Source organism: Silene latifolia, chromosome Y (assembly GCF_048544455.1).
Source record: "Silene latifolia isolate original U9 population chromosome Y, ASM4854445v1, whole genome shotgun sequence".
NCBI lineage: Eukaryota > Viridiplantae > Streptophyta > Magnoliopsida > Caryophyllales > Caryophyllaceae > Silene > Silene latifolia.
The window spans coordinates 432285884-432307410 of record NC_133538.1 but is presented as its reverse complement, the minus strand read 5'-3'; the positions used below and the strand labels follow the sequence as shown (position 1 = coordinate 432307410).

The 21527-nt window shown below is 34.1% G+C and overlaps 1 protein-coding gene and 1 long non-coding RNA gene across 2 annotated transcripts; one reads left to right on the top strand and one right to left on the bottom strand.

Moving 5' to 3' along the window:
* Nucleotides 1-934: 934 nt before the first annotated feature.
* Nucleotides 935-2109, bottom strand: LOC141626733 (uncharacterized). The gene is made up of 2 exons (XR_012536323.1): nucleotides 1641-2109; nucleotides 935-1556 (listed from the first exon to the last, which is right to left on the bottom strand). It is a non-coding gene; the product is annotated as an uncharacterized LOC141626733 (long non-coding RNA).
* Nucleotides 2110-12085: 9976 nt separating this feature from the next.
* Nucleotides 12086-18302, top strand: LOC141633240 (ubiquitin-conjugating enzyme E2 variant 1D-like). The gene is made up of 4 exons (XM_074445692.1): nucleotides 12086-12204; nucleotides 14257-14396; nucleotides 15018-15143; nucleotides 17935-18302. The coding sequence occupies exons 1-4, from the start codon at nucleotides 12177-12179 to the stop codon at nucleotides 18073-18075; spliced, it is 435 nt and encodes a 144-aa protein (XP_074301793.1). The 5' UTR covers nucleotides 12086-12176; the 3' UTR covers nucleotides 18076-18302.
* The last annotated feature ends 3225 nt before the right edge of the window (nucleotides 18303-21527 follow it).

Below are 21527 nucleotides of genomic sequence, written 5' to 3'. Positions count from 1 at the left end.
TCTACTATTATTCTGCTACTATTGTGATGTTATTACAGTTTCACTTTTTATTTTTTTTACTACTTTGATTTTTTTACTTTTTTTTTACCGCATGTTATTGTGCTGTTATTCTGGTGTTATTGTGTTATTATTCCGGTGTCACTTTAATTTTTTTTTACGACTTTGATTTTTTTTCTTTTTTTTATCACATGTTATTGTGCTGTTATTCTACTATTATTCTGCTGTTATTTTGATGTTATTCTGGTGCCACTTTGATTTTTTTTTACTACTTTAATTCATGGGAAAAAGAAAATCCCAAGATTTAGACTAACCAAATATCTCTCATTTTTCCAAATCAAACGAGGCTTAAGTATATTAATGGTGTAACAAGTTAGCAAAATCTCACGCAATTTTTTTTTCTTTGAACGTGATTTGTCCGTGTGTCATGTTTTTAAAAATTATTGCGTAGAAATTCAAAAAATAAGAGGGTACCACTGTTCCAATTTTCGCACATCGTTTTCACCATGGGGTTGAATATAAGCAATTCCAGCATTCCGATTAAAGACAGCTTCTTAATAACTGAGAGTAGGTGATCATTAAAAGAAAACAAGACAATGACAAGGGATCTTACTTGGTCAGCAACCATATGCAAATGCACATATTGACATGAAAATATTTTCATGTTATTCTAATACATAAATTCTCACTTGTGACGGATATTATTAAATCGTCACGTAAAAAGCAAGTTTGAAACCGTTTTTCTCTCATGAAAAACCCAATTTGAAGTGAGTGAAAGAAACGCGTAAAGTCATCTCCTTCATTTTCTCCTCTCTCCCTTTTTGTGAGAGGTCGCCAGAACTATGTCTTTCAGGATGCGATAATCGTCAAAGTAAGACTAGCTGCTAATAATATATAAGTGACAGCTTTCAATAAAAATTAATAACAACCCATATTGTTTTAGTTGACTTCCAAATTTGTACTCGTAATTAAAACCCACATTAATCTCGTCTTAAACTATCACGTTCATGCTTAATAATGCTAATCAACTGATCACCTTCTAAGCATAAATCCAAGGATTGTGCAACCAGAGGTTTACACTAGTACAAGAACTAAACGCAAGAGAAATTAAAGAGGTTAAAGGAAATGGAAGGACCAACACCCATCGGGGCACCACCCATATCAGGACCAGGACCAACACCATCCTGGTACATCTTAGCAATTATCGGATTGCATAGTTAGAGCTAATTTTGTCATCCTTAATGGTAATCCTCATATCGTAAGCATAGTAGTTCTCGAGGGCATTCTTAGCCTCGATTTTTTTCGAATGAAGCCCTTGATTCAAGTCGATATCCGACGCAATCAGGTCTAGTGGGATATGTAAAGCTCACTCGACGAAGCTCAGTTTCACCCTTGACATCATCTAAGGTCAGACCAGATTCATAACTAGGGTCTATCTTAGACTTACGATCCAGAATTGAGAATACAGAAGCAGCAGCACCCTTTGCTTTCCCGCTATCTGGTGCAAGCGAGCTTGATTGAGATATTCCTATTGCTGCCATGGTTAATGCAAAGAATACCTGCATAAAATAAAATGATGGTTTGCAAAGCTAAGAAAAACTGAAATGGCGAAGAAATAAAATGTCAAGGGAACAACAACTTACACGAAAAACCTTGTCAAAGGTTATTTTTCCATGGCCAACAAGCTGGAATCAATAACAAAACGGGATCCAACTCGGAGGCTTCGAACCCACTATAGGCCCGTAACTCAAAATTATAATTTGATCCAATCAATCAAAATTATAATTTGTAACAAATAGTCGCCTATCAAAATCGAGTACCGGAGTCGCAAAATAGCGGATAAATTACCCCAAATTCATCAATCTATACCTCAATCAAGATTCCGTATTTTTCGATCAATTCCCTCAAATCATCATCAAGTCAGAATCAATTAATGCGATTATGATTGTACTTGTAATTAGGATTTGAGGAAATGATAATGATGCAGGGATTGGAAGCGCTGAAGGTTTTAAGTAAAAAAAAAAAATTGAATTTGAGAATCTGAGAAGTGGATAATAGGGATGAAAGGAGAGAGAAGAAACAAAAATAGAGCGTGAAATTATTGTATTCATCAGATTGAAGGCCGCGTGTTTTTTTATTATTACTAGATTCAATCTCATCAGTCTATTTATTTTAATCCAATGGCTGAGATTTTCCAAACTCACAACTTAACTTGGTATCAGAGCCATGGAAGTATATATAATTTATGATAGTTAAGTCATAATTCAACTTTCTCTCATCTTATGAGTCTACGTGTACTTAATACGGGTAAGTCTCTTGTTAAAAACAAGATGATCAAGAGGTTGAATATCCTCGAATTTAGAGTTGCTAAACAAATGGACAATTAGGAAGTTAGCAAAAGAACTATTTATAATTATGGGTTTTTTGAATATATCGGGTTAAAACACGAGTTAAAACCGAGAGGAATCTATTTTCTAAATAATGAAGAAATGTATCTTCAACTTTTAAACAATAGTGACTTAGAACCACTAAGAAAATCTAAGCACCAATTTATTCATATTGGTTTAGTCCAAGTGGCTTTTAAACCACTAACTCGGAAGGATTACGAGGAAAGTTTTATTGCGGACCTTAAGAGATGGCGAGAAATTTGAATTGGCAAAAGTCAATTATTGGAGTTGTTAAATCCAGTTTGGCCCATGGTCCAGTCTATTTTGACGTTTATCCAAATTTACAATTATCTTTGACTGATTCTAATATATTAGATGCTTTAACTTTGAATGTTAAAACTCATGGTTACAATTATGCAAAAGGATCAGAGTTAATCTGTACTTGTTACAGGATTTATTATAAACCTTTATATACTTTAAATCCTCACTGTAGATTAGCTGATAAAGCTATAAATGAGACTATTATTATTGAAACCAATTGTAACAGATCTAATATCACTACTAGAAAAGCTATTAAATGGGAAGAAATATCTTTCCCTGAAAATTGGACTATAACCCAAGCTATGCCTCCTCAACCAATTATGGAGACTAATTTACTTGATGTCTGACAAACTCTGAAGGAGTCACATTACTTTAAATTTTGGTAATAAACATATTCGACCAAGAAGTAGTACTTCAAAAATGACTAGATCTTTTTCTAATAGGACTTTTATTTCAGCCCTTGATCAAGATTTAGATATACCTAGTACATCTAGGTGTTCAACTTCTCAATTAAGAGATGAAGATTTTATTGAAACAGATGAAGATGTTTTAAGAATGCATTCTGATAAAATTTTAAGACGACATTCTAAAAAGGAAGCGGACACATTGTCCCAAATAAGTTATCTTGATGATTAAGAAGGCCTTACTAGATTTTTCTCCTGGTTCCTTAACCAGAAAATTAATTAGTAATGAATTTGAATCTCCTATTTGGGAAAAATTTAGAAATTGGTTTTTTCATAATTTTGATGAAAAACAGCAAGATATTTTGCAAGATGAATTTTATGAATACTGCAAATCAGTAAATGCAGTTATTTATTTTGTCCCTTGGTATTGTTCAACTTATTTATATAATCATTTAACTATTCTTGAAAGAAATTTTGAACTTATCAATGGTAATGAAGTTAAGGGAATTTATCCTCCTCTTAAGAAATTTAAATTAGACGGGTGTTCTTACATGCCCCTTTCAAAAATGTATGAAGATGGAATTATTAGCACGACTACTAAACATTTAAATTATTTGAGCGAACAAAATAATTATGCTAATCTATCTTTAAAAATTCTTGGTGAACATGTTACAGATTTACATCATAAGGCTAATAAAGTCATAAATCTTCTTAATGAAGTCATTCAAAATACCAAGACTAAAGACCTTTCTTCTTCGCAAGAAATAACTCCTATTATAAAAAATCCTCCTGATATAGAGAATTTTAAATTTTTATCTGACATTAACAATGAACAGCTTATAAGTCAGTTGGCTAATAAGGTTGCAAATTTAAAATTGCAAACTTTAAGTGAAGAATTCAATCCAAATTCAAAAGATGATTTGAATGTTATTTCAAGAAATAAATGGAGTCAAAAACCTATTGATACTCTATATTATAATAGAAGACCTTCACCTATTGATATTGGGCATGAAGAAAATCTTAGATTATCGGTAATAGTTATAGTGGATCTCATATCTATGAATGGAATATAGATTATTTTCTTTGAAAAACAAATTCATAATCAATGCCATAGAATGCTTATGTATTCACAAGTTTGTAAAAATGCTAATAATAGTGATTCTCTTTATTGCTAAAATGATAGCATCGGGATGGATTTAGGTCAACTTAAAGGATGGTGGGATAATTACCTCACTAATGAACAAAAAAACGACTATTTTTACGAATGTAGAAATTAAAGATGAAGTGCCTACGTAAATCTGCGGTTTACACTTTACTTGTCAATATACTTGATCATTTCTTGGTCAATTGGGGAATAATTATGATTCCACAAGAACTCTTTTACAAAATTTTAGATGTAAAACTTTAAGCGATTTTAGGTGGTACAAAGACACCTTCCTTAGCAGAGTCATGCTTTTACAGGAATGCAATAGCTCTCATTGGAAAGGTAAATTTATTGATGGTCTACCACACTTATTTCTTTGAAAGAATTAGAAAAATTCTTCGTGGAGAAAATCCTTCTATTAATTACGAAAAATATAATTATGGTCACCTTATTAAAGCATACGGTGAAGGAATAAACCTTTGTAATGAGATTAAATTAAACCAACAGCTCAAACATCGGAACATTATTGAAAGAAGCGATTAGGTGAATTTTGTGAACAATTTGGTATGGATATGCCTTCTACTTCTCGTAGAAAACAAAACAAAAGCAATGATAGAATTTATTCTCCTAGATATAAAAAGAAAAGATATTCTAAAGCTAAACTTGAAGAAAAAACTTATCGGAAAAATCAAAGAAAATTCCATAAAAAGCAGTATAGGAAAAAGGGTTATATACCTTCAAAAGAAATAAGGTGTTTTAAATGCAATAAAAAGGGTCATATGGCAAACAATTCTTTGGACCCAAAAACAAATTAATAATCTTGATATAGATGATGATCTTAAAGACAAGATTTCAAAATTATTTCTTAATGAACTTGATCTGCAAAGTGAATCGGAAAGCTATGTCGATAATTCGATAATTCTAGTAATTCTAGTAATAATTTAAAAATCCTTAAAAATGATTCTTTTTACACAGACAGTAGTTACGAAACTACTAATTGAGAATGTGAACCACGTAGACAGGGAAAAGCTTGTATTAATCCCAAAAAGGATGAATACTTTAATCTTTTATCCAATTTTCAAGATGCCAAATTACAAGTTCTCACCAATAATGATTGGTTGGATGTTTTAAAAGCCATCCCAAGTCTTTGATTTAAGATCACAAATCATTGAAAATATACCTAGCACTTCTCATAATAATTTGGATTATAAAAATAAAAATTTTACAGAAGAAAAACCTTATTCTTTAAATGAAGTTTATAAACGTCTTCAAAATAAAAACACGACTTCTAATCCTTCTTCTTTACAAGATATTTTGAAAGAGATGGATAATTTAAAATCTCAGATTAAACTTCTAAATATTGAAGAACAAAGAAATGATACAAGAATTTCTAATCTTGAACAACTTTTTATTTTTCAAAATGATTTGCTAAACAATGATCAAGGATCTAATGACAAAAAGGTTGATAACCATGAGATTCCTATTCTTAACCCTAGTGGCAAAGATCAAGCTAATCAACTTGTTACTACTCTCCCAGAATTAAAGAGGAATAAAAAATTTCTCCAAACCATAAATATGGTTCTTTGGACAAAAATGGTATGTTAAGATTCTTCTTAGAATTAATAATCAATTTTCTAAAGAATTTATTGCTTTAATTGATTTGGAGCGATTTAAATGTCATACAAGAAGGAGAAATTGACTCCAGGTATTTTGTCAAAACTACTCATAGTTTATCTCAAGCAGGAGGAGATAAATTAGATATTGATTTTAAACTCCCAAAAGCTGATATATGTGTTAATAACACCTGCATACCTTTAAGCTTTCTTTTAGTAAAAAATAAACTCTCGGTTCCTATTATTCTTGGAACACCTTTTATAACAAAAATTTATCCTTTTACTGCTGATAATAAGAATTTAAGCGCAAATTATCAAGGAAAAACTATTACTTTCAGTTTCATCATGAAACCCTTTATGAAAACTATAAATGAGATTTATGATAGAATTTCTTTAAAAGAAAATCAATTAAGTTTTTTAAAACATGAAGTTAACATTTTAACTATAGATCAAAAACTTAATAATCCTAGATTAAAACAAAAAATTATTGATATTGAAAATCAATTTTCTTTATCTATTTGCAATGACCATCCTAATGCTTTTTGGAACAGAAAAAAGCATATAGTAAATCTTCCTTATGAAGAAGATTTCAGGGAAGATAATGTTCCTACTAAGGCTAGGCCTTGTCAAATGAATTCAGAATATTTAGAATTTTGCAAAAAAGAAATAAGTTCTCTTTTAGAGAAAAAACTTATTGGACCATCCAAATCACCATGGTCATGTACAGCTTTTTATGTTAACAAAAATGCTGAAAAGGAACGAGGAGTTCCTAGATTAGTCATTAATTATAAACCTTTAAATAAGGTCTTAAAATGGATACACATAAAATAAGAAGGTTTAGTGAGGGTATCCATTTTAAGACCTTATTTAAAGGTTTATAATTAATGACTAATCTAGGAACTCCTCGTTCCTTTTCAGCATTTTTGTTAACATAAAAAGCTGTACATGACCATGGTGATTTGGATGGTCCAATAAGTTTTTTCTCTAAAAGAGAACTTATTTCTTTTTTGCAAAATTCTAAATATTCTGAATTCATTTGACAAGGCCTAGCCTTAGTAGGAACATTATCTTCCCTGAAATCTTCTTCATAAGGAAGATTTACTATATGCTTTTTTCTGTTCCAAAAAGCATTAGGATGGTCATTGCAAATAGATAAAGAAAATTGATTTTCAATATCAATAATTTTTTGTTTTAATCTAGGATTATTAAGTTTTTGATCTATAGTTAAAATGTTAACTTCATGTTTTAAAAAACTTAATTGATTTTCTTTTAAAGAAATTCTATCATAAATCTCATTTATAGTTTTCATAAAGGGTTTCATGATGAAACTGAAAGTAATAGTTTTTCCTTGATAATTTGCAGTTAAATTCTTATTATCTGCAGTAAAAGGATAAATTTTTGTTATAAAAGGTGTTCCAAGAATAATAGGAACCGAGAGTTTATTTTTTACTAAAAGAAAGCTTAAAGGTATGCAGGTGTTATTAACACATATATCAGCTTTTGGGAGTTTAAAATCAATATCTAATTTATCTCCTCCCGCTGAGATAAACTATGAGTAGTTTTGACAAAATACCTGGAGTCAATTTCTCCTTCAGTATGACATTTAAATCTGCTCGAGATCAATTAAAGCAATAAATTCTTTAGAAAATTGATTATTAATTCTAAGAAGAATCTTAACATACCATTTTTGTCAAAGAACCATATTTATGGTTTGGAGAAATTTTTTATTCCTCTTTAATTCTGGGAGAGTAGTAACAAGTTGATTAGCTTGATCTTTGCCACTAGGGTTAAGAATAGGAATCTCATGGTTATCAACCTTTTTGTCATTAGATCCTTGATCATTGTTTAGCAAATCATTTTGAAAAATAAAAAGTTGTTCAAGATTAGAAATTCTTGTATCATTTCTTTGTTCTTCAATATTTAGAAGTTTAATCTGAGATTTTAAATTATCCATCTCTTTCAAAATATCTTGTAAAGAAGAAGGATTAGAAGTTGTGTTTTTATTTTGAAGACGTTTATAAACTTCATTTAAAGAATAAGGTTTTTCTTCTGTAAAATTTTTATTTTTATAATCCAAATTATTATGAGAAGTGCTAGGTATATTTTCAATGATTTGTGATCTTAAATCAAAGACTTGGGATGGCTTTTAAAACATCCAACCAATCATTATTGGTGAGAACTTGTAATTTGGCATCTTGAAAATTGGATAAAAGATTAAAGTATTCATCCTTTTTGGGATTAATACAAGCTTTTCCCCGTCTGTGGTTCACATTCTGAATTAGTAGTTTTAACTACGTCGTGTAAAAAGAATCATTTTTAAGGATTTTTAAATTATTACTAGAATTACTAGAATTATCGTAATTATCGACATAGCTTCCGATTCACTTTGCAGATCAAGTTCATTAAGAAATAATTTTGAAATCTTGTCTTTAAGATCATCATCTATATCAAGATTATTAATTTGTTTTTGGGTCCAAAGAATTGTTTGCCATATGACCCTTTTTATTGCATTTAAAACACCTTATTTCTTTTGAAGGTATATAACCCTTTTCCTATATCTTTTTTATGGAATTTTCTTTGATTTTTCCGATAAGTTTTTTCTTCAAGTTTAGCTTTAGAATATCTTTTCTTTTTATATCTAGGAGAATAAATTCTATCATTGCTTTTGTTTTGTTTTCTACGAGAAGTAGAAGGCATATCCATACCAAATTGTTCACAAAATTCACCTAATTGGCTTCTTTCAATAATGTTCTGATGTTTGAGCTGTTGGTTTAATTTAATCTTATTACAAAGGTGAGCCTTGAGCACCTCCGCCGTGCTCGCCATGTCGCTCTCCAAATCCTCTATAATGTGGAGCGAGAGAGAGAGAGTTGGATACGAAGCGCCCGCGCGGTCATCCAAACAAGGAACCGTACGCCAATATCAAATGAAAATCAAAGGATCACTCCACGCTAGATTAACGATCGGACCAGACAGGTGCAGGTAGCTTGACCGCCGGCTCTCTTCAGACAAAGGTTTTTGTCGGGTATCGATCCCCGGTAACCGAGAAAGGCTAATAAAGCCTTGTCGACCAAACAAGATAAAGGGACTTCCTTTTTTAAGTAAGTAGAGGGAGGATACTGACTCGATGCTTGCCTTTGGGCGGGCAACCCTCGCATCTGAGATTAGGTCCCGCACCGATTTAAACATAAGGGAGAGTCTCGACCAGAGTGAAGGAATCTCGCGTCGAGCCCAAGTTCTCCTAGAGAAGGGTAGGCCGAGTTCATCTTATTATAGAAAGGTTTGTAGAAAGTGGCTTCTTCTAATATCCTATAAAAAAAAGAAGTAGGGGCTTCAAAGCTTGTAGCTCAATTCGTATAAGGGGAAGGAAGAACTTTTGGGATAGTGTCAATGGATTAGTTCGATCCAAAACTTGAGATAATGGGTGTAATCCAAAAAAAGCATGCAGCGAGTGTGTTAATGGCGCGAGCAGGCTTGCTTGTCTGAGAAAAGGAAGAAAGTTCAATCCGATGTCCTGTGTAATGGTGGGACCACAAGGGCCTTCCTAACCCAGCTTAATTCCTTCAGCTGTACAAGCTTTAATAAGGTGACCATAATTATATTTTTCGTAATTAATAGAAGGATTTTCTCCACGAAGAATTTTTCTAATTCTTTCAGCAAATAAGTGTGGTAGACCATCAATAAATTTACCTTTCCAATGAGAGCTATTGCATTCCGGTAAAAGCATGACTCTGCTAAGGAAGGTGTCTTTGTACCACCTAAAATCAGTTAAAGTTTTACATCTAAAATTTTGTAAAAGAGTTCTTGTGGAATCATAATTATTCCCCAATTGACCAGTAAAATGATCAAGTATATTGACAAGTAAAGTGTAAACCGATTCAGAGTAGGCACTTCATCTTTAATTTCTACATTCGTAAAAATAGCTGTTTTTTGTTCATTAGTGAGGTAATTATCCCACCATCCTTTAAGTTGACCAGTAAATCCCGATGCTATCATTTTAGCAAAAGAGAATCACTATTATTAGCATTTTTACAAACTTGTGAATACATAAGCATTCTATGGCATTGATTATGAATTTGTTTTTCAAAGAAAATAATCTATATTCCATTCATAGATATGAGATCCACTATAACTATTAATGATAATCTCAAAGATTTTCTTCATGCCCAATATCAATAGGTGAAGGTCTTCTATTATAATATAGAGTATCAATAGGTTTTTGACTCCATTTATTTCTTGAAATAACATTCAAATCATCTTTTGAATTTGGATTGAATTCTTCACTTAAAGTTTGCAATTTTAAATTTGCAACCTTATTAGCCAAGTGACTTATAAGTGTTCATTGTTAATGTCGATAAAAATTTAAAATTCTCTATATCGGGAGGATTTTTTATAATAGGAGTTATTTCTTGCGAAGAAGAAAGGTCTTTAGTCTTGGTATTTTGAATGACTTCATTAAGAAGATTTATGACTTTATTAGCCTTATGATGTAAATCAGAACATGTTCACCAAGAATTTTTAAAGATAGATTAGCATAATTATTTTGTTCGCTCAAATAATTTAAATGTTTAGTAGTCGTGCTAATAATTCCATCTTCATACATTTTTGAAAGGGGCATGTAAGAACACCCGTCTAATTTAAATTTCTTAAGAGGAGGATAAATTCCCTTAACTTCATTACCATTGATAAGTTCAAAATTTCTTTCAAGAATAGTTAAATGATTATATAAATAAGTTGAACAATACCAAGGGACAAAATAAATAATCGCATTTCTTGATTTGCAAGTATTCATAAAATTCATCTTGCAAAATATCTTTTTGTTTTTCATCAAAATTATGAAAAAACCAATTTCTAAATTTTTCCCAAATAGGAGATTGAAATTCATTACTAATTAATTTTAAGGTTAAGGAACCAGGAGAAAAATCTAGTAAGGCCTTCTTAATCATCAGTATAACTTATTTGGGACAATGTGTCCGCTTCCTTTTTAGAATGTCGTCTTAAAATTTTATCAGAATGCATTCTTAAAACATCTTCATCTGTTTCAATAAAATCTTCATCTCTTAATTGAGAAGTTGAACACCTAGATGTACTAGGTATATCTAAATCTTGATCAAGGGCTGAAATAAAAGTCCTATTAGAAAAAGATCTAGTCATTTTTGAAGTACTACTTCTTGGTCGAATATGTTTATTACCAAAATTTAAAGTAATGTGACTCCTTGGGGAGTTTGTCAGACATCAAGTAAATTAGTCTCCATAATTGGTTGAGGAGGCATAGCTTGGGTTATAGTCCAATTTTCAGGGAAAGATATTTCTTCCCATTTAATAGCTTTTCTAGTAGTGATATTAGATCTATTACAATTAGTTTCAATAATAATAGTCTCATTTATAGCTTTATCGGCTAATCTACGGTGAGGATTTAAAGTATATAAAGGTTTATAATAAATCCTGTAACAAGTATGATTAACTCGATCCTTTTGCATAATTGTAACCATGAGTTTTAACATTCAAAGTTAAAGCATCTAATATATTAGAATCTGTCAAAGATAATTGTAAATTTGGATAAACGTCAAAATAGACTGGACCATGGGCCAAACTGGATTTAACAACTCCAATAATTGACTTTTGCCAATTCAAATTTTCGCCATCTCTTAAGGCCGCAATAAAACTTTCTCAGTAATCCTTCCGAGTTAGTGGTTTAAAAGCCACTTGGACTAAACCAATATGAATAAATTGGTGCTTAGATTTTCTTAGTGGTTCTAAGTCACTATTGTTTAAAAGTTGAAGATACATTTCTTCATTATTTAGAGAAATAGATTCCTCTGTGGTTTTAACTCTGTGTTTTAACCCGATATATTCAAAAAACCCATAATTATAAATAGTTCTTTTGCTAACTTCTGGAATTGTCCATTTGTTTAGCCTCTATTAAAATAGGAGTGAATAAATCAAATAAGTATAAGTAACTAATATAATCTGTAAGGTATGAAAGTATGTAACACTTTAAATGTGAAAAAAAACATTACTATTAGTTTAAGTGTGAAAAAATAATCTTATTACAAAATGTTTTAGTATCCGTGCAACGCACGGACATGAAATCTAGTTAACCCAAATTATCGCAAATCCGAAATAAACCGGTTCAAATTTATCCGACCTGAACTCGACTCGGTTGATCCGTTAGCCGCTGTCGGTCTTTTTCCTTGCATATAGATCTTTTCCTTCGGTAATGCGCCATACGTGAATACTCTCTCTCTCTCTCTCTCTCTCTCTCTGTCTCTTAAAGTCCGTCGCTTTCTATCTAACCTTTCCAATAACCATGGCTCCGGGAGGATCTAGCGTCGTTGGTACGCTACCCATTTTCCCTTTTCTTTTTTTCCCTTTTAATTTTATTTCCATTTTGTTTTTTATTATGCTCATTGAATCCATATTTATTGTTAATCGTCATGGGTATTTTAATTAAAGTTAAATAAATGATTGAGACGGGGAAGTAATTATTTTGAAAGGATCAATTTCTACTTATATTGTCTCTATGTTGCTCCAATGTTTGTATGCTGATTCTTCGTAGACGTGATTAAGATTCTAGTGTTTATTTCATTGTTTAATTGGTTTTTATAATTGTGGAACAGTATTTTTGTTGGTTTTATCCAATTAGGGTAAAGTTGTGTACATCTCGACTTTTGTATACATTCTGTATTCTTCGGATCTGTAATTTGTAGCTGCTGTTGTGGTAGTTTTAGGTGCCAGTTTTGTAGAGTTTATCTTCATCCCGATATTGGTGGTGGACTGGTGATATTGAGGTACCCAAAGCCTGTTTAAGATAGTTTACAATGAAATCTTGTATTCCCTCCGTCCCAATGTTCAGCCCGAAATTCTTGGTGGCATTGGGGGTACCCTGAGCTTGTTTAAGATAGTTTACGATGACATCTTGTACTCCCTCCGTCCCAATCTTCAGCTGAGATTCGTGGTAGCTTGGGGTACCCTAAGCTTGTTTACGATGGTGTACAATTAGATCTTGAGCGGTGTTTAATCAAAGGGAAATAAATGATTGAGTTGGAGAAAGTACAGTTTTAGGATGAAAGTGCAGATTTTTGATATGATTTAGTTAGAGCTCCACCTTTTATCTTAATAACCCATTGTGTGGCTCTCTGGCTCGAGACTTGTTCTGTAGGTAGACTTTGAACATGGAACTTTCGGTGTTTCTGTTGTGAAGTAAGGGTTAAGGTCTACTTTATTGTTTTATTGTTTTTTCGATATCCTCCTAGTTATTGTTTTGTTTACATTCTTTCTTGGCCATTGTTCTAACATTTACGAGCTTTATGTAGTTATCCCGCACCACCTGTTCTGATATTGAATACCTTGAATAAAATAAAACTAGCATCTTGCTAACCAGGTAGAACTAACCATGAAGGATTTCTGTAACTTAATGAGCTTTTCTTATGTATCATGTATGGCACGCTTACTGATAGTGAAGGAATTCCGTGAAGTAACTGTGCTTAAAGAATCGATTGGGATGGTTGTGTTGTAGGAGTACATGCATCAATTTTTCTGTAAAATCCTGTAGAGGCTCTTGAATTCACTGTTTTCTGTCTTGAATAAATAACTTGCTTTAGGAATAATTTATACTCCGTACATGTTTCACTAGACTAATTATTATCAACAGACCTCCTAGTTATTGTTTTGCTTTACATTCTCCCTGATCTCGCACCACCTGTTCTAATGTTGAGTAACTTGAATTCATGAATTTGGGAAATGAATTAGCTTCTTGCTTTTCTAGGAATGGGTAGAATCAACCGTGAAGAGTTTATGTCTGCTAGAAATGCTAGTAATTGTGCTTAAACAATAGTTTGGTAAAGGTTGCATTGTAGGAGTACATGTATGATGTATTAATTGTTCTTAAAAAAAATCCTGTAAAGGCTTTTGAATTTACTGTTTCTTTGTTTTAAATTTCAGCTTGCTATGGGAATAATTAGTACATGTTTCACTCCTCTTAATTATTTCTAGACTAGATAAAGATGCCTAGCGACTTGTTTTAAAGGATACCTAAAGTAACTTTTATACTTATTCTTTAAGCCACTAAACTGCTAAGGTTAACCTGAATCTAATATGGGAATATAGTCCCTCTGAGAGTCTGAGTGGATTGAATGCTATGAATTTAAAGTGAAGTATACCCCGTCGATTTTACCTTTATTTGTCAGTTTATTCTTCTTGTTGTCTTTAATTTTCAGTTAGAACAATATTTACCCATTTCACCTTATCTTTGGGGAAAAATTACAACAGACTTGTACCGTATGTCCATGTACTGTAGGACTATGTACAGTTTATCTATGTTTCTATCCTCTATCCTTGGCTTATTTGTATGAATATCTGATTATCTTCTTCTAAATGTGTTCATTTAGTTCCCAGAAACTTCAGATTACTGGAGGAGCTTGAGCGTGGTGAGAGAGGAATTGGAGATGGCAGTGTCAGTTATGGAATGGATGATAATGATGATATTTACATGCGCTCTTGGACAGGCACCATCATTGGCCCACACAATGTTAGTTTTGTAAAGCTTGTCGGTAGAGGTGCTTGGGGAATTTTATCATACTCCGTTCATCCCATTTATATAGCCCCCTTATGACTGATTTAGTGATGAAAAACCACTATCACCCCTTCACTTAAAAAATATGGCTACAATTTGTCCCTATTTTTCATAGAAGTGTTACGATACATAACTAGCTATAGTATGGAACGTTAACCTTTTCGTCTTGCTACATTTTGGGATGTTTCAAAGGGAAATGGAGACAATATAAATGGGATGGAGAGAGTAATATTACACAAAATAATGTGGTGTTCATAATATTAATATCTTAGTATCTATGCTGTTCTTGAGGAATCCAGATTCTGCAACATGCTTAAAAGAGCGATCATACTTATAAGTTAGAAAAAAAATTCTTAGATAACACACCATGCCTCGTCGATACGCAGTACTCCGTTCATTTCGGTCATTTTTTTAGTTGGTTTGGTTTTTTCTGAGCTCTCTAGTTGCACCAAAGGGTCGACATTTTCTACTGAAGTACTTGCCCTTACCTCTTTTTTTTCCTTCTTCATATGGTTTGGAAGACTGTTATATTGCTGATCTGGAGATTGTATTCGTGTTTGTATTGGTGCTGCACAGGGTGTACACGATGGTCGCATTTATCAACTGAAGCTCTTCTGTGACAAAGATTATCCAGAGAAACCGCCCAGTGTCCGTTTCCACACTCGAGTCAACTTGACTTGTGTGAACCCTGAGACTGGAATGGTAATTTTTTTTTGTATGCCTGATTGATGTGCTAATACTCCATAGGTGATGCTTTTGCTTACTCTGCTTAGCCATGTGCCATGTCAAAACATGAATGATTGCCTGTCATTTTTGTCAATCAACGTTGTATGATTCGTGATCACTTTCTATAAACATGCAATTCCACATGAGCACATGTTGGCGATCCTATCCTTTTAATCTCTTGTTCTTGGGTCAATCCCATATACTCACAGTGTTGATTCGTTGTTTTAACGGTATTTTGGACCAAAATCCTCAAATAAGGAGTGTATTAATTTTTTTGTAATTACTTGAGACGTCTCTAGGATTGATATTCTATGATACTCGGACTCGGCAGTTTACCCTCTGTACCCGTGTCCGTACGACCCGACACGGATACGGACACGGAATACGTGTCCGGTCGCCATGAAGAAAATTGGACACTTTCATGAAGCAAGTAAAAGTTTTTTTTAACAAGAAGAAAGAGGTAGAGGATGAAGTGTATAGTAGGAGATGAAGAGTTTGCATAGAAAATAATGAAAGAGAGAGAAGGATTACCGTTGGACAAAAAGGAGGTGTTATTAAAAGAGAATTTTATATGGGGAGGTGTTATCTCATGGGCAGGGGGAGGTGTTATCTCATGGCAATAAAATATTGATTATAAATCGGGTTTGCTAAAGATCACCCCTAGTTTTACTCATCTCGCACCTAAATATTACCTTTTTGCCCTTGAGTAATTAAATCCCCATATACCTACCTCTTTACTCATTTTCGATTTTAAATTTAAAATTTCAAAAAAACCGCTTCAGAAATTAACAAAAACAAAACCGTCTCGAAATAATACGAAATAGCGATTTAAATTGGACCAAAATTGACGATCTGTGTTACTCAAACACGCCGACACATGTCGGTGTCCGACACGTGTCGGCGTGTCGGACACGGCTATTTGGGATGAATTTTCCTGTTTTGTGGTCTAAATTGAAGTGTCGAAGTGTCGTGTCGTGTCGGACACCGACACGTGTCTGACACGCGACACGGCAGTTAAGTGTAGTGTCGGAGTAACATAGTTGACGATTAAAGAACCAAAAAACTTCAAACGATCATAAGGGCATTAGCAATAGACAAACCTCATTGAGGTTTGTCTAATGCCACATCACTCAACACACAAACCTCTCTAAAAACAAACTTCAATACAACAATAGACAAACCTCTTAAACATAAACAAACCCCCATAAAAGTATACTACATGGGGTCCACTATCACTCACAACCAAAAACAAAAACACAAACCTGTATACAAAATTGTAACCATTCTCATTTATGAACCTCAACCCCTATTCCCAACAATAGAGATGTTTGTCAACAAACCTCTAAAAAGTACACAAACCTTTGTTGACAAACCTCTATTGTTGATGCCCTAACTTTGTGCTCGGATGTCCGATTTTGACAGTTTTTTTTTTTTTTTTTTTTTTTCAAATCACTTAACCCGACGAGACGAACGCAATGGGGGAAAAAAATTGAAAAATGGTCCATTCGTGTAAAAAACACGAATTGACCTAGGCCGATTCATGTGGTTTACACGAACCAGCCTGGTCAGTTCGTGTAATCCACATGAACTGGCCTAGGCCCATTCGTGTGATTTACATGAACCAGCCAAGGCTGGTTACATGAACCGGCCTAGGCCAGTTCACGTTTTTCACACGAATGGGCCCACTTTCCATTTTTTTTTTTTTTTTTTTTTTTTTTTTTTTTTACCATTGCGTTCGTCTCGTCGAGTTAAGTGATTTGAAAAAAAAATTGGTCAAAATCGAACACCCGAGCACAAAGTTATGATCGTTTGAAGTTTTTACGTTTCTAATTGTCAATTTTGTTTCGAATTTAATCGTTTATATTTTTTAAAAAAAATTGAAGGTTAGAGTGTAGTGATTAATATAAGAGGAAGATGAAGCTTTCCTCTCTATTGTGGAAAAATATAAGAAAAATATAGAGGAAGAGGATGAAGATAGTGGAAAATGAGGTGGTTAAAAAGTGAATGAGGAGTCAAGAAAATAGAAGGGGAGAAAAAAATTAAGAGGATCAAAAGCTCCTCTCTATAGTACATGCTCTAAAATGAATATAAAGTCAAGTCAAAGACTTAAATGAGACCAGTAAAAGGTTTATAATTAAAGAGTTCACCGTGTCCAAATATTAAAATCGGGTACATTGACCGTGTCCAAAACTTGTCGTATCCGTTAGTTATTCATGTCCTCGTATCCTAAAATTTATGACTTTTTAAGTGTCGGACACAAGGATTCGTATCCGTATCCGTACGTCGTACCCGAGTCCGAGCATCATAGTTGATATTTTCTTCAGTTACTTGTGTATGAAATTTCTGCAATATTCAACTTCTCGAACTCAGATTAGAGACTGACTCGACCAGCATTGTCCCATCCTTTACATGAACCCTAAAATAACATCCAAAAGTAGTCCGAAACCCGAAGTAACCTGATCAAAGACTACCTGGCCCAAAAAAGAACCAATTTGAGATGAGCTGAAATGATCCAAATTGACTAATTTGAGGCAAAAAGCCAAAAACCTCAATACCATTACCCAACAATGACCAAATCAACAGGACCCGAAACCATCAAGCCTAAATAGATCCAGAGTAATATTTGACCTGTATCTGAAATGACCCAATGATGATGCACACAAATTGACGAGCTGGACAAATTTGTCAGGTCTAGTGCATATTCTTGTTCAGGTATGGTTTGATGGTTTATATGCTGGAATCTGACGAGTATTGGTCTGGATGGCAGGTTGAACCTAAAAAGTTCGGAATGCTTGCAAATTGGCAGAGGGAGTACACTATGGAGGATATTCTGACCCAGCTCAGGAAAGAAATGGCTTCACCACAGAATCGTAAGCTTGCGCAACCTCCTGAAGGGACCTATTTTTAGTCAAACCAATTTGATTAACAGATCGCCTTGTTTTCTAATTGGGAAAGCTTCAAACAATACAGCCTGAATGACTTTATATCTTGCGTACATAGATGTCGAATATTTGATACTGGTTGATTATGGCTCTCTGTTGATCCGGATTATAAGAGTGTTTTTCTTCTTGGAAGGCTGTTCAAGTAACTCAACTGTGAAAACTTTTATTTATGAAACCTGGCCCTTGTTATTCATCCAAGTACTTTAACTCGTGTGTAACATCTTCTAAAGCTGTAACCAAATTTACGTCTTTCTCGTTTATCGGATATTGCTCATCCCAAGGCAACACCAGAGAGGGCTAGTTTCCCTCTCGCCTTTCCATCGTTGTTTTATAAACCCCTCACAATATGTTGAAATTGAAATCCCGAGTTTTCATATTAATATTCAGGCGGCAAGTAGATGAATGTTATAATATGCATACGATCTACTGATTTCGAATCATGTCATATATGCATTTACCCTTCATCACGATTGATAGATATCTTACTAACTTCGAATCGAGACGTTAACCAAGTTATATACTTATATATACCGACTAAATTGCAAGAATTGAGACCATTTCCTGTGTACTATTTCAGTTACATAAATCATGCAACAATCATATTCATATTTATATACTCGTTGTATAGTCAAAGTGATAGGCGTTGAATTTAGACCCATGATAGAGTTAAAAGTGTCGAGTCAATAAGGCCTTCTTAGGCCGAGTTTGGTTTCATTTAAGGGTCTTTTGTCGGAATAATGAACTAGTCTTCCCGTCCCATTGGTTGTTGTGATTAACGTGTTTTAATGCATATATGGAGCATGGTTTTGAGAGGAGAGTTCGGAATCCCGAGCAAGTGCCTCTAACCACACCCCGAAGCAAGCAATCAAGTGAAGACGAACTCCAAGCGAACTATCATAGAAGTTGTCATCCCTTGGTGAACAAGCATGAAGGCCAAAATGGTGAAAGAAGCTTTACAAGATGAAGAATTTGGAGCGGAGATCAGTCCAGGACGCAGCCTGCGCCGTTTGACGCAGGCCTGCGTTGGATGACGCAGCCTGTGTTTTCCTCAGCCTTCGAGAGTTGATCCTCCGTCTTAAACCAATTCGTGGAAGCCCAAATCAGGTTTAACCTAGAAGGGAGTGCAGCCATATATGTAGTTCATGGTTTTGAAGACCTAGTTTATCACATCATTATTGAATAATCTCAAACTTGTATGTTAAGGAAGAACTTGGTATTTTGGAGAAAAGTTGTAATCTTTGGTTGGATTTTGATGTCAATCTTTCCATTAATCTTAGATTCATCTATGGTTATGGAAGGCTAGACCTTTTGCTTGGTGTAATTTGGTAGACACTACTTTCCTTAAGCTTTGTAAGAATCTCTCAATCTTTCCTCAATAATTATTCCATATTCCTTGAAATTCATGTTTATGTTGGATGTTATTGTGTTAGGAATGATCAACCTTGCATGTTAATCATCTTACTATTGCAATCCTAGTAGCAAGCTTGCATCTTTGTGAATTTGGTTTAAAGTTTATATCTTTGTGAGTGGAATTTGCATGTTGATCCTTGGGTTAGTTGGATTAAGCCTCCTAAAGGATTAATCTTGACTTCTTTTGTTTGGAATTGATCTTAATGCTCTTTTGTGTAAACCCTCTTGTGGTTTTCAATTGGGTGATCATATAGGTAGGATTAACTACTCTAGCTTAGGAGCAAGTAATCACCATCTTATGAAAGTTGTTGAGTAATTGTTGAGAGAAGAAAAGAGAGGATCTTTATGCTTAGGAAGTAGTTGTTGAGCCTTGTTACACCAAATTTCTCCTTTATATTGATTCTTGCATATTACTTGTTTGTTGAATTGTGTTAATAGAAAAGTCTCCATTTTTACTCTTTTTCATGTTTGTTTCCAAACCAATGCTTTCTCCATCTATGTTTCCTACAAGTTGCACATTGTGAATATCCATTGTTTGTGATTAGTTTAAATTGTTGAGTTTAAACTGTCATTAGTGTCTTAATTGGTTAATAGGAGTCTTAGTTAGTGATTGTTGGTCAATAGTTTACAATTCGAGTCTTAGTTAAAGGTCATTCCCTTGGGTTGGACCCTAACTTGCCATTTTACTACCCTATTGTTAGTAGTTAGTAGAGTCTAGTTAGGTCTATAAATTGTTAATTTGATAGTTAATTCTAGTAATAACGACGATTGGCAATTTTCTCTATCAAATTTTGGCACCGTTGCCGGGGAAGGCAACGTAACTAGAACTTGAGTTGCGATTTATGCTTTGTTGTTCTTATTTCCTTGTCATTGTTAAAAGTAAGTGGTAGTTCTAATCCATCTTGTTTAATGTAAAGGTATATGCCTAGGTCTCAACACTAAGGTAGTGAGTTCAATTTAGAAGAAGAGGAAGGAGCATACTCTTGGTTATTCTCAAATCCTTTCTATAATCGGCCTCAAAGGGAAGAACAAGTTGAAGAGGAGCATACCACACCCATTTCGGTTGAACCAATAGAAGTCGAGTATCCACAAATGGCTAATGATACAAGAACCATCCGAGAACTTCGGGCTAGAAATTATGATACTCAACCCTTATGCATTGCCTACCCACCCATGGGGGCAAATGCAAACTTTGAGTTGACGGGTTACTTTATCCACAATCTACCCAAGTTTCATGGGCATGCGGGGGGATGACCCCAACCGTCATCTCTCCGAGTTCCACATGATGTGTGAGGGTGCTATACCAAATGGTGTCACGGAAGACCAATTCAAATTGAGGGCTTTTCCATTCTCTTTACTAGATGCGGCAAAGGATTGGCTATTCTACCTCCCATCGGGTACAATTCGCACTTGGAAAGCCAATCGGCATTTCTTGAAAAGTTTTACCCCGATTCCCGACACAACCATGCCAAGAAGGCCATTACTTCTCTGGAACAAGATCCAAGCGAAAGTTTGTACGAGTATTGGGAAAGGTTCAAACGCTTGGTTGCCCAATTCCCCTACCATGGGTTAAGTGGTGACGACCTACTAGTGAACTTTTGTGACGGTCTTACTCAACAAGACCAAAGAATGGTGAATGCCGCTACGGGTGGAGGGGTTGACAACTACTTCATGGCGGAAGCAAATGAAATTATAGAGAGGCTAGCCGCAAGCACAAGGAGTTATGGGAGAGGAAGCCGGGGGTCAAAGACTCTCAACTCAATTGAAACACCTTCTTCCTCCAACCGAAAACTTGAGAAGACCGTTGATGATCTCACCAAATTGGTAGCTCACTTGATGGGGAACAATCAAAGTGTGGGAGGAGCACAAGGATCCAATGCGGAGTGCAATTTTTGCCAAGGTCTACACCCGGTGGAGTCTTGTCCTATTATTGAAGAACAAGGGAAAGGCCATGAGAATGTGAGTGCCATGGGGGCACGGTAACTGTAATTCTAGAAATCCTACCGGA